At 38.4% G+C, this 13,065-nt stretch overlaps 1 protein-coding gene across 2 annotated transcripts in view; it reads right to left on the bottom strand.

Moving 5' to 3' along the window:
- Window positions 1-13,065, bottom strand: part of gabrg2 (gamma-aminobutyric acid type A receptor subunit gamma2) — a 97,692-nt gene that overhangs the window by 61,805 nt on the left and 22,822 nt on the right. For both annotated transcript variants that reach the window (XM_022676372.2, XM_022676373.2), the window contains exon 2: window positions 5,830-5,972. In XM_022676372.2, coding sequence (XP_022532093.1) covers window positions 5,830-5,972 — 143 coding nt within the window. The remainder of the gene's footprint in view (window positions 1-5,829; window positions 5,973-13,065) is intronic.

Raw genomic sequence — 13,065 nt, 5'->3', positions numbered from 1 at the left:
AAAATGTTTTATATTATTATATATTATTTATTAAACATAAAAGTGTTAAACCAACTGGAATATATTTTATATTTTAGATTCTACAAAGCAGCACATCTTGCTAACATGACAGCTTTACACATCTTGGCTGTATTTTCTCAGTCAGATTTTGAAGGTAGAGTCAGCAGGACTGGTTTTCAGTTAACAGCTGTGCTGAACTTGTTAAGAGTTAATTACTTGAATTTCTTGTCTCTTAATGTGTTTGAGAGCATCAGTTGTAAAGTTGTGAAGAGGTAGAGTTACAGGTATACAGTGAATAGCCCTATTTGAATAATGTTCCAATTCATACTATGACAAAAACTAATTAACTAAGTAAAGATTTTATTTTTTTTTTAAGTATCAAGTGCAGTTGCATCAAAAATGTTATAATGGAACGGGCTCCCATCAGGACCACCCCAGGAAAGGAAGAGCAAGAGATACCTCTGTTGCACAGGATAAGTTCATCAGAGTTACCAGTCTCAGAAACCACAAGTTAACCGCAAGTCAGTAATTTTGGTTGGTTATCACTTTTAATCTGGATGACTTCAGTATTAATTTACAATGTAGGGAATATAAATAAATAAAAATATTGAATGAGAAGGTGTGTATTGCAATATAGTAAGAAACTGATAGACGTCAATGATCCAACATCATGATGTTAATATTGCAATTGTGCATGTGTACATTGCGATACCAATCCTGAAATATATTGTGCAGCCCTACTACATATATATATTATAACTGTCATTGCAATGAGAGCTTAGGCAATAGTCAATGTTTCTCATTTATCAAGATATATTTGCCAGAGACAAAATATATATATGCCCAATATCTATACCATGCACACATCCATATCCATTTTCCAGTAGCCATGCCATCTATACCCAGTCAAAGCCTATTCATACCCATCCATATCCACACACACCCACACCCTACATACTGTACCTACCCCTTACCATCAATACCATGCCCATACATACACATCCATATCCATACACATACATATATATACCCTTACCCACCCATACTCGCCATACACATTCATTCCCATAAAGTACCATGCCCATCTTCACTTATCTATACCCATATATAGATATGTATCCATCCATGCCAACTCCAACAGTATCTGTAGCCATTACACATCCATATATATATATATATATATATATATATATATATATATATATATATATATATATATATATATATATATAACTAACCATCCATTCAAACCTACCTATACCATATTATACCCAACACTCAACCTTGCATATTCATACCAGTACCAGTACTATACCTACCAATGTTTAAAAATTGTATTGTGCCCAATACAATACACAATCCACACAGTTCAGCTTATTCCAGTAAAGCTGTGGCCATCCCTGGCAGGTTAGTGGGTCAGACAGCATATCCCATAAATACTCTGACACCCTCCTGAATGAGCTGCCCGCCTCGCTGTGATTCTGTGGAGGATGTCAGTGGTAATATGGCAGCTAGTCTGGACAGCTTGTTGTCAGAGCGATGGCTGAGCTTTGCCATGCCTCTCCAGTCCATTCCCCTCAGCTTCACACTGCTTTAGACCCAGTCAAGCGTAGACTATATATATATATATGCATCTCCTCACACTATTTCCGCTGATATATGCATGGGACTGCACTTACCGTCCTGAAAGGGGAGCTGGGTTTGTGGATGGAGTGGTACAGTGAATAAAAAGAATCTTGGGCTCAGATTGCCACATTAACTATGTTTTGTTTATTGTGATAAAGTCTACTTCACACTAAAACAAATGTGGGCTAAAAAACAAAACCCATTCACCAGAGGTATCTTTAAAAATTGCCTGTATTTTATATGTATATGTGCAAATTTTTGGCATCCATGCTGTTAGCATTGCTACCATGCTCTTAGCATAGATACTGCATCAACTGCAGGCCTCACTCAGCATCGATACTGTGGTATTAGCATTGCTATCATGGCCTTAGCCTTAGCTAATATTACTACCACAGTGTTAGCATCACATTTGCAGCATTAGCAACGCAACTGGACCAGATTTCAGCCTCCTCCAACATTATTCGAAAAGTATGGGGAATGCAAAGCTAGGGATAAGATCACCACATCAATGCTTATGATAAACTGAATTATTTTAAGACTGTTTATTATGATCAAATTAAATCAACACTAAAAGCAAATAGGGGGTCAAATGTAGAACCCTGAAGGACTTTTGTTTTTGAAAAAAGTCAACTGGTCCTAATTTAGATGCTCTACTATTGATATTAATATTAACCTGAGCTCAATCTGTAGAAATCTTCAGAACTTCATTAGCACCCTGTTCTTAGTGTGCTTGCTGCTACCATCATCCAGCACCACTACTGCTGCATTGCTACTTTAGCATTGCTGCTTCTATTTTTCTGAGCTGTATTACTTGCTGACAGTTAAAGACAAATTAGCTAGGGTAAATCTGCAGCAAGAAGAGAAGGAACTTGTGTTATTATGCCAAGAATAGCGTCTTTGGCTGTTTTGGAGCAGGTTAGTCGTGATGGTAGTAGTTTTTCTAAGCTAGTTTGCTTACTAATACACTCTAAAGAACAGAGGTGTGAGACGAGTACTTTTTTGTACTCAAAGGTACACTCTTTATAATTGTACCCTCAAAGGTACATTATTGGTCTTTAGAGAGTCAGATTTGTTCCCTCTGAAGTACAAAGTCATTCCTAACAGCAATAAGTACAGATTTGTACCATTTAACCAGACAAAAGGCACATTCTGTATTCTTTATCACTGTACTAATTAACAATATATATTTAAATTGCACATTTTTTATTTGAAAGCCAGACAATTTTCGATCATCAAGTTTTTGAGCCATTTTTAGTTGATGATAACGTTTATAATCTTTATAATCTTTACTGGCACAAAAAACATGGGTACAAAAAAGACTTTCACTGAAAGGTACTTTTTTGTACTTCAATATAAGGTACAGCCCCAGCGACAAGCTTTGTACTCTTTTAAGTACAAATCTGTACTTACTTTTCTTAGTGTGTAGTTGATGACAGGTTGAGGACACTACAATGGTTTGGGTAAGTCTTGTTGTACACTAATTAATTAATATCTAGTTCAGCTAACTTATATAACTAATATTGGGACTGATATTGATTTTAATATAAGATCGATGCATACTTTGCCCAGATCACCACATCAACTATCATAGTACAGATTATTTGATTACCAGTTATTTTCAGAATGATTACTGTGATCAGTTCAACAATAAAACTAAGGTACAGAACCCTGAGCTTGTGCACCTTCATGGCTGCAGTAAAACAAGGAATGAAAAATGGAATGAGGACGAGGTTAAAAGTACACCCAGTCCACAGATCCACCTGCACTGCATGACCAGGCAAGTGATTTTACATGCTCCAGCTCTGACAGCAGATTGTTTAGGATACAGAGCAGTGGAAGCAGAATTCCCGCAGTTTTTTTCAGAGATGAAATACACTAGAAAATAAAGTGTGTCATGCAAACTCCTTCTCTTCTTGTTGCTTTCTGGAGGCTCCAGCTCGCTCTCTGTGGACTGCGGTTCTAGCGACCAATCTCCGCCTGCACTTGAAGCTCTACTTGTAAATCCATAAATATTGAATGAGGCACACAATCGACTCGCACCAGATTATGCCACCATCTTCACTTCCAGCACTAACACTTTAAAGTCCTGCAGCTTCTCTAGAATTATGATGCATCCTGTATTAGATTTCCTCAAGGATCTGGTCACAGGATCATGGTGTTATCTGTCAAGATCAATGAACACATGCAGTGTATTAAACCTATTCAAATCCAAACCAATCCACTCACATCCGCACCCTAAATACCTACCATACTGTCTATACCCATCCATTTTCAATACGATTTTTTCATACATACAGATCCATATATCTATACCTATCAATTTATCTATACATGAAACCATCCATAGATTCACCATACTGCCAAAAGTATCCACTCGCCTGCACTGCATTTGTTTATGTGAGAAATGGCAACGGAAACCTATTCTATGAAGCTCTCTATACACTGATCTTGAGCTAATCTGAAAGGCAAAATGAAGTTTGGAGGTCTAAAGTGATTAAATCTAGAGAAAGTTGATGACCTCTGCACTCTATGTGCTTCAGCATAAGCTGGCCACACTCTGTTATTTCACACTGAGAGTTGCTGTAGTTTCCAGTTAAATATATTAGTAGGTAGGTGGTATCCTACAGTGAACCACGCTGGAATTCAATGTACTCATAAGAGTTTCACTAATGTTTGTAGAAGCAGGTTGGTTGGTTTTGCTTGGTTTGAAAAATTTGTGGCCATGGAAATGATTAGAACTAATGATTGTTCAATGATTTGGATGGCTGAATGAATACTTTTGGCACTGTAGTGTACCTATACCAATTCATACTCATCCATATCTATACCATAGCCCATTCATATCCATAAACACCTGTGTCCATTTATGCAAATACAGTGGTGTGAAAAAGTGTTTGACCCCTTATTTTTGCATTTTTTGCATGTATATCACCACAATCACAGCCCCAGGCCATCACACTACCACCACCATGTTTTACTGTAGGTATGATGTTCTTTTTCTGGTGTAATGGGAGATGTAATGGGACACAGACTTTCAAAATTTTCTTTTTTTGGAACGTTTGTCTCATCAGTCCACAGAGTATATTCCCAAAAATGTTGGGGATTATCAAGATGTTTTCTGGCTAAATTGGGCCGAACGGTAGTGCTTTTCATCTTATAGGCCATTTTTGCCATGTCTCTTTCTTATAGTGGAGTCATGAACACTGACCTTAAAGGAGGCAAGTGAGGCCTGCAGTTCTTTGAACGTTATTGTGGGGTCTTTTGTGACCTCTTGGATGAGTCGTCGCTGCACTCTTGGGGTAATTTTGGTCGGCTAGACACTCCTGGGAATGTTCGCCAATATTCCACGTTTCCACTTTCCACGTTTCCACTTTCCACTGAATTTCTTTGGATCTCGGCATGATGTGTAGCTTTTAAGGATCTTTTGGTCCACTTAAATTTGTCAGGCAGGTCCTATTTAAATGATTTCTTGATTGAGAACAGGTGTGGCAGTAATCAAGCCCGGGTGTGGCTAGAGAAATAGAACTATGTGTGATAAACCACAGTAGTGTTTTAACTGGGGAGGAGAAAACACGTTCACACACAGGGCCATATAAGTTTGGATTTTTTTTTTCTCTTAATAATAAAAATCTTCGTTTAAAAACAGCATTTTGTGTTTATTTGTGTTGTCATTTACTAATATTTAAATTAGTTTGATGATCATACATGCAAAAAAATAAATCATGAAAGGGGTGAAAACATTTTTACACCCCTGTATCCATTCATACTAATCCATATTTATCCATACATGTATCTATTTCTACATATATGCATCCTTATCTTTATCCATACCTATCATTCCCATTCATACACATCCATTCCTGTATTTTTATATATGTACTCATTTGCACTCATCATGCCTATCAATAATCATCAATTTATTTAGATTACTATACCTATCCATACTCATTCATACTCATTCATACTAGTAACTATTTATTTATCCATCCATACATCCATCCATACTCCCCAAAAATAGTTATTCTCAAAGGAAGTATGGGATTGCAATGCGTAAGACAGATCACCCTTTTATGAGGAACAATAGGCCGACATGGTCAATATTTATGTTAAATTGACAACCCAACATTATGGTAATGATGTTGGTCAACCAGTTAGACTCCAGATACAACTGGCCACATTCCCAACAGATCAGTGGAGACCTACCTCCTATGTCCGGCCGCAGCTTGTTGTCATATCCATCTAGTAGACTGTTTAGAATATGTGTGACATCACTCTCGTAGACCTTCGGGGTCAGAACCCAGGTTTTATTTGTCACTTCATCGTCATCGTTTTCTGTCTGGATGGAACTGATGAGAGAAAGAGAGGGATAGGATGAGTCAGGAGAATCAGAACCGGCTTCACTATAAAACAGTGAGGCGGGAAAATCAGAACCCGAGGCAACCTCGTTCTGAGACCCAAATTAAACTCGTGATAAAGATCCTCTGCAGGAAGTTATTTTAAGGCCGGGGTTACAGTAGATTGGACTCAGAGAAAATAACTGCTGATATTAAACATCCACAGAAAGAAAATATGATATAAAACTTTTCTTGACGTGATCGGATTATGAACCCGGACAGGACACACAAACACATAGCTAAAGATTCTAAACTTATAAACTTCACCAAGAAATAAACAACAAAAATTCTATTATTTATATAGTGCGCATGTATGCAGAATGAAGGAACCTTCTGTACATTCATCTTTAACAAAATAGTTGCACCCAGAGGAAAGTGTTGGACTGTAATACTATTCAGAAAGAAGATAAAAGTTTCCAGGAACAATCAATGATAAAAAATGTAGACTGGGCAATATTCACTGGACTATACACACAGAAGTAGTGTATAAAGCATGTGTGACACAACATGCTAGCCGTCTCAGCATGGAGTTGGAGTATTGTGTCCAATAGTGTGTCCAATAGCATATCACACATTTTTATTCAGGGATATGATTAACCATGTCTCTTCAAGGTAAGCAGCATTATGTGGACAAGCATCGTCCTGCTGGAATAGTGCGACAGAGTATGCATTCGAAAAATGATGGGCCACTGGTAGCAGGACTTTATTAACGTAATGCTGGGCTGTCACATTGCCTTAATAAAAAACAAAGATAATTTGACAGTGTACAAAATAGCAGCCCTCAGCATGACACCAGGCTTTTGGACATGTGTGTGAATCTATGTGTGAAATCTGTGATTTGCTAGTTGTCTCCACCAAGTCTGTAAGACTGATCACTGAAGATGACCTATTTGAGCTGCATGGGATGGATTACCTCAGGACATCATCAGGAACCTCTACAACTCCATGCTGAGTTGCAGTATGTTCTATTACACTTAACATGAAAAAAATGGCTAAAAATATACAGGATATTTTTAAGGATCCAGGGAAATATCAGCTAGTGGTTCATCCCACATAGCTTGTTTTAACACTTTAAACACACACACTACAGCCCCAAATACTCACCTCTGAACGGCAAAAGAGCTAGCACTGCGGTTAGCGGCTAATGCTAATACTGCTCCAGTCTCGACGCTGGAGCCTTTTGTGGGAGAATGTGTGTATATGTGTGTGTAATGTCTCAGATGGCCCTGTAATGAATATTTAGTGTTTTGTTGAGGCTGTTGACGGGCGAGGCCGTGCGAGCGTGCGAGTGTGTGTGTGTGATTGTGAACGACAGTGTGTTTAGACGGAGTTTTAGTTTTTTTTTGGAGGAGTGCGTGGGCGAGAAACACAGGCATACAGCAATAATACTCTCTCTCTCTCTCACACTATCTTTCTCTCTCTCTCTCTCTCTCTCTCTCTCTGTTGAACAGCCTGATAGTGGTAGGTGTGATTAGGCCGAGCAGCAGTGCTCGTTATGTCCACACTGTTATCTCTGCATGTGAAAACAAATTAACTAAACTCCTCTATTTTATGCAGAACTTACACAACGCTGTTGAATTCTGTACAATACATTATATTTCTGCAGAAATTAACCTAAAATCCCAAATCTGAAGCTAATTACTTTTTTAAATTTAAAAATTTCAATTTATTTATTGAGCAAAATTACATATTATTGTCATTGACATTTGCACTGACTGCGAACAGGCAATTACTAAAGCAACATCTACTGTAAGCAAGCAACTAAAATATACTATAGTAAAGTATACTATATAAGCAACCATGTAGCCACAACTTAGCAACCACCTAGCACACCTACAGAAACTCCTTAACAACCACTTAGCAGTACCTTCGTATATGTCCCCTGTACCACAGGAATTATCTTAGTAGCCGAGGACCCACCTATCATGGAAGTGCAGTTTGTCCCGTGCATTTAATTAGAGGATCCCTGATACCCACAAATTATATACAATATCCTGTAAATCATCATTTTATAAAAAAAAAGGCAGAGAGAGGAACACAAACACATACTGAGAGAGCAACACCTAGCAACACCTTAGCAACCAAAACCTATACTATAGTGACAGTTTATTAACCACCTAGTAACAGCTTACTTGCAACATAGCAATACATTAGCAACCAAAATCTATACAATAGTGACACCTTATCAACCACCTGTCAACACTTTAGTAACCAATATCTATACTATAATGAAACCATATCAACAATCTAGCAACACCTTAGCAACCAATGTCTATACTATAGTGACACCTTATCAACCATCTAGTAACACCTTAGCAATCAAAACCTATACTATAGTGACACCTTATCAACCACTAAGCAACACCTTTAACAACCAATAGCTATACTACAATGACCCCTTATAAACCACTTGTCAACACTTTAGCAACCCAAATCTTTACTATAGTGACACCTTATCAATCATCTACCAACACCTTAGCAACCAACATCTACACTATAGTGACACCTTATCAACCACCGAGCAATACCTTAGCAATAATTATCTATACTACAGTGAGAGCTTATCAACTACCTAGCAATACCTTAGCAACCAACATCTACACTATAGTGTCTTGTGATCATCCACCTAACAGTACCTCAGCAACCAAACTCTTAACTATAGTGACACCTTTTCATCCACCAAACAGTACCTTTAGCAACCAAAATCTTCACTATAGTAACACCTCATCATCCACCTAACAGTATCTCAGCAACCAAAATCTTTACTATAGTGACACCTTATCATCCACCTAACAGTATCTCAGCAACCAAAATCTATACTATAGTGCCACCTTATCAACCACACAGCAACACCTTAGCATATACTGTAGTGACACCTTTTTAATCACCTATCAACATCTTAGCAATTGAAACCTATAATATAGTGACATCTTTTTAACCACCAAGCAACACCTTAACAACCAGTATTTATACTATTGTGATAAGGGGTATAGTAACCCCATATCGACCACCTACAGTTGGATTAGCAGTCGCTAGTAAATCTTAGAAAAGCTACAGAGTGTAATTAACTAACTCCACTAACCTCTCCTTCTCTCAGCTCTCCACCAAATGCTGAGCCAAGTTGCTCTTGTTTTTTGCTCCTGTGCTCTAGAAAGATCTGTAAAACTGGGTTTGTGGTGTTGGTTGGGGTTCCATCTTTATTAGCGATGTAAGCAAAACATGCACAGACTTCACTCTTTGAGCCCTTTTTGTCCACAAGCCGCTGACAAAAAAGGATTTTTTTTTATTTTATCCGTCGTTATTCTATGTGTGCTGCTGCTTTCTCGCTGCTGGCTTGCATGTGCGTGTATCGCTTAACTGAGTCCAATTAATATTTACAAATTGATTTGTTATTTTACAGTGGTGTGAAAAAGTGTTTGCCCCGTCCTGATTTCCTGATTTTTGCATGTTTGTCACAATTAAATGTTTCGGCAATCAAACTAATTTCATGAACATTTCAGTGTTCATGCCTCCACCTTTAGAAACAGACTGGGCAAAAATGGCCTACATGGCAGAGTTCCTAGACAAAAACCACTGCTGAGCAAAAAGAACATTAAAGCTCGTCTCAATTTTTCCAGAACACATCTTGATGATCCCCAAGACTTTTGGGAAAACATTCTGTGGACCGATAAGACAAAGGTTGAACTCTTTGGAAGGTGTGTGTCCCAGTACATCAGCGTAAATGAAACACTGCATTCCAGAAAAAGAACAAAAGTGGTAGTGTGATGGTCTGGGGCTGTTTTGCTGCGTCAGGGACTGGAAGACTTGCTGTAATAAATGTAACTAGGAATTCTGCTGTCTACCAAAAGATCCTGAAGGAGAATGTCTGACCATCTGTCTGTTGGTGACCTCAAGCTCAAATGAACTTGGGTTTTGCAGCAGGACAATGATCCAAATTGAGATGAATCCGATGAGATGCTGTGGCATGACCTTAAAAAGGCAGTTCATGCTCGAAAAACCCTCCATTGTGGCTGATTTACAACAATTCTGCAAAGATGAGTGGGCCACTGTAGAATACTAGGTTTGCCTTAATCCTGCCACACCGGCCGCAGTGTGATTTATTATATTTTTGTATAAAGTGAATCAAATTGCACCTACTAATTGAACTCCTTTGAAGCCATTAAAATTGGGCTTTATACAATATTGAAAGCATGCGACGTATTATTGAAAAAGCATCGAACGTTTGGTGCATCATGCAACTCTACTGACAACGAACGATCAGCTGTCCCAACGCTTCTGATACATCGTATAGGTTCAGCGTAAATGTTAAGGTGGTCAGGATATGGACCCTTCCTGCTCATTCATCTCAGCGCATAAAGAGGCAGGAAATCAAGGCTGCTGTCATCAGTCAGAGCTCAGCTGAGTGAAAGCCTCTACAGGAAGAGGGAGGAGATCTGAATGGAGGAGAAGATAGATGAACGGCTGGCACAGCGTGGACGGACCTTGGTGAGGCAATCAGGCAACAAAAGGCATGCTGATTCCGTAACCATGCAACCAGCCAGAGACAGAAAGCCTCTCCTTCAGAGAGAACAGCGTGACCCTGAGCACAGCCACCGCTCTGGAGGCCTGAGGAACATTTCCAACAGACCTACTCTACACACTCAGCGAACAGACCAGCCCCCGGCACTCAGAAAGCTTTCCACGCTCCGCGGTGAAACATCGGCCAGAACCATCAGATCCCGACCCAGAGTCTCCTCTTCACCAGCCTTAAGTGCCTGAACGGTCGGGGACGTCCATTAAATCTTTATACTGTAGCTGGACTCGGAGAAGGAGCAGCCGAGGCCTGAAACATTCTTAGCTTTATCAAATCAAGAATGAAGGAAGGGTAGCTTTAGAAGACTGGAGAGGAATGGTGTGGAAGAGGTTCTATACATTTAATCTAAAAAAAGCTTAGAAGTGGAGGTCTGAGAATATGTCTGTGTCAATTCTTTCTGTCCTTGTTTTCTAATGTATTACCAAGCTTGATCACACTTTTAAACAACAGTAATTTATAAGGCTTCTACTATACGTCACTTCATTATACGCCTGCCACAAAAATGATATTAGTAAGTTATGCTACAATATATGGCTATGACCACAATTATTCTTTCCTCAGATTACTTGGATCCTGACCATTGTGTTTATTGTCTTTGTTGTTGCTGACATCATCTTTTGTCCAGAGCTTACAATATTTATTATTTCCAAAATTATCTGGAATACTGATTAGTCTGACCAAAATAAACATTTCCACTAAGTGATGATCCATCCCAGATGCACATTCTGTACATGGTTAACACAAGGTTTCTGTTTTGCCTAGTAAAGGTTTAGTGGTATTAGTGTATGTAACTCTGTACTGTAGAGTTTTTAGTACAAAGGTTTTTCAAGTAATCTTGATCCATGTGGTTCCATCAGCTATTGTTAAATTATGGTTCTTCATGCAATGTAATCTGAGGGATCAGAGATCACATTTAGTTCATTTGTCATTGATTGGTTTGGTGTAATGTAGTCATGACACACGGGACGAGATTAACAAGCTAGTTACATTATTACTGGGAATCTGAGTAAAGCAGGTGTCTTGTGGTATGCGTTTTACATATGAATAAATGGTTAAAAACTGTGTCTTTGACAACTAAGAACTCCAAAGCTAGACCATCTGTATCTGACCAAAAGAACCAAGAAAAACAGGATACATCCAGACAAGAAAAAAACTGCAGTGAGTACTTACTACTGGGAATTTACATGATCATCATTACTAGCCCTAAACTGCATCCCAACATTTTTTGGATTGTGAATCTGATCCAAAAGGCAAGAATTAATAATTGTATTAATTAATAAAATGAAGTTGACCAGGTAAAATATTAAATATATTGGGTTCATACTGTCTAAAATCAAATAAAAGTCAATGAAAGTGAAAGAAGACTTTTATAGAGTCCCAACCTTTTCTGATTAGTTGAAGTTATCTTACAACATTCCTACACTCATACTGAGAAATATTATATTGTATACAGATGCTGAATATGACTTCTCGCAATATGGTATCATTTTTTGCAGAGTGCGTGAAACAAAAGAGCCACTGGGCTTAAAATGAGAGATCAGTTACAGGAAGGGAAGACAGTACTGTGGTCAGGGGAGAAAGTTCAGCAGAACTACTGGCTTTTCAGATGATTTCAGATTCTGATGCTCTAAGCTGATATTCAATGATCAAGGTGAATGAAAAACTAGTCGTGCAAATGATTGCATACTGGTACACTGGTTAAAAACAGTATGACCAGCATAGTATTTGCTTTGACTAGAATATGACAGACTAACTGGTCCATCAGCATTATCTATTTTACTGAGGTGGTCTGAAGGCTGTTTATAGTTGCTGACTACTTTTACAAAGCTAGTTGAGTATTTTGATAAAGCATTTGATTATAATAATGGACCAGCTTGTTCAGCATTTTCGATCTGGGCATGCTGGTCATGCTAGTAAACCAACTAGCATGGTCATGATGGTCATTCTAGCAAAACAGAGTGGAGTTAATCAGAGTCATACTGATTAACTATCATGGTCAATTTACCAGTTAAACCATCAAATTTAGACAAAAACATGGCAAATCCGGTTGGTCAAGAGATAAGCTGGTCAATCAGCATAACCAGTGTCACCAGCCTGACCTGACTGGGGTTGTGCTGCCCAAAAGGATCCCGGCTAATGGGTTTTTTTAGAACGTCCACAAAAAATTGGATATTTTTAAGAATCCAGGTTTTTGTTTGGGTTTTAAAAAAATATCCCTGTTCACAGAGAAAAGCAAAACCACTAAAAAACACTGAAATTAACAGGCCAGCTCAGTATCAGGTGATCGTACCTCCCACAAAAAACATCAAAACACAAGAAGAGAACTAACAAGTTTTCTTCTGAATAACAGAAGGATTCGAACAAACTGAAGGCAGCGCATTTTGATGCATCTGCTGTGTTCTGTAATGTGAGTATTAAGTGAAATTAAGCTGTAAACATGTTATTAACAGCAAAGACAACAGAAACAATCAA

The sequence above is a fragment of the Astyanax mexicanus genome, chromosome 17 (assembly GCF_023375975.1).
Source record: "Astyanax mexicanus isolate ESR-SI-001 chromosome 17, AstMex3_surface, whole genome shotgun sequence".
Lineage (NCBI taxonomy): Eukaryota > Metazoa > Chordata > Actinopteri > Characiformes > Acestrorhamphidae > Astyanax > Astyanax mexicanus.
The sequence above is the reverse complement of the archived record's forward strand: the minus strand, read 5'-3'. Positions and strand labels throughout refer to the sequence as shown.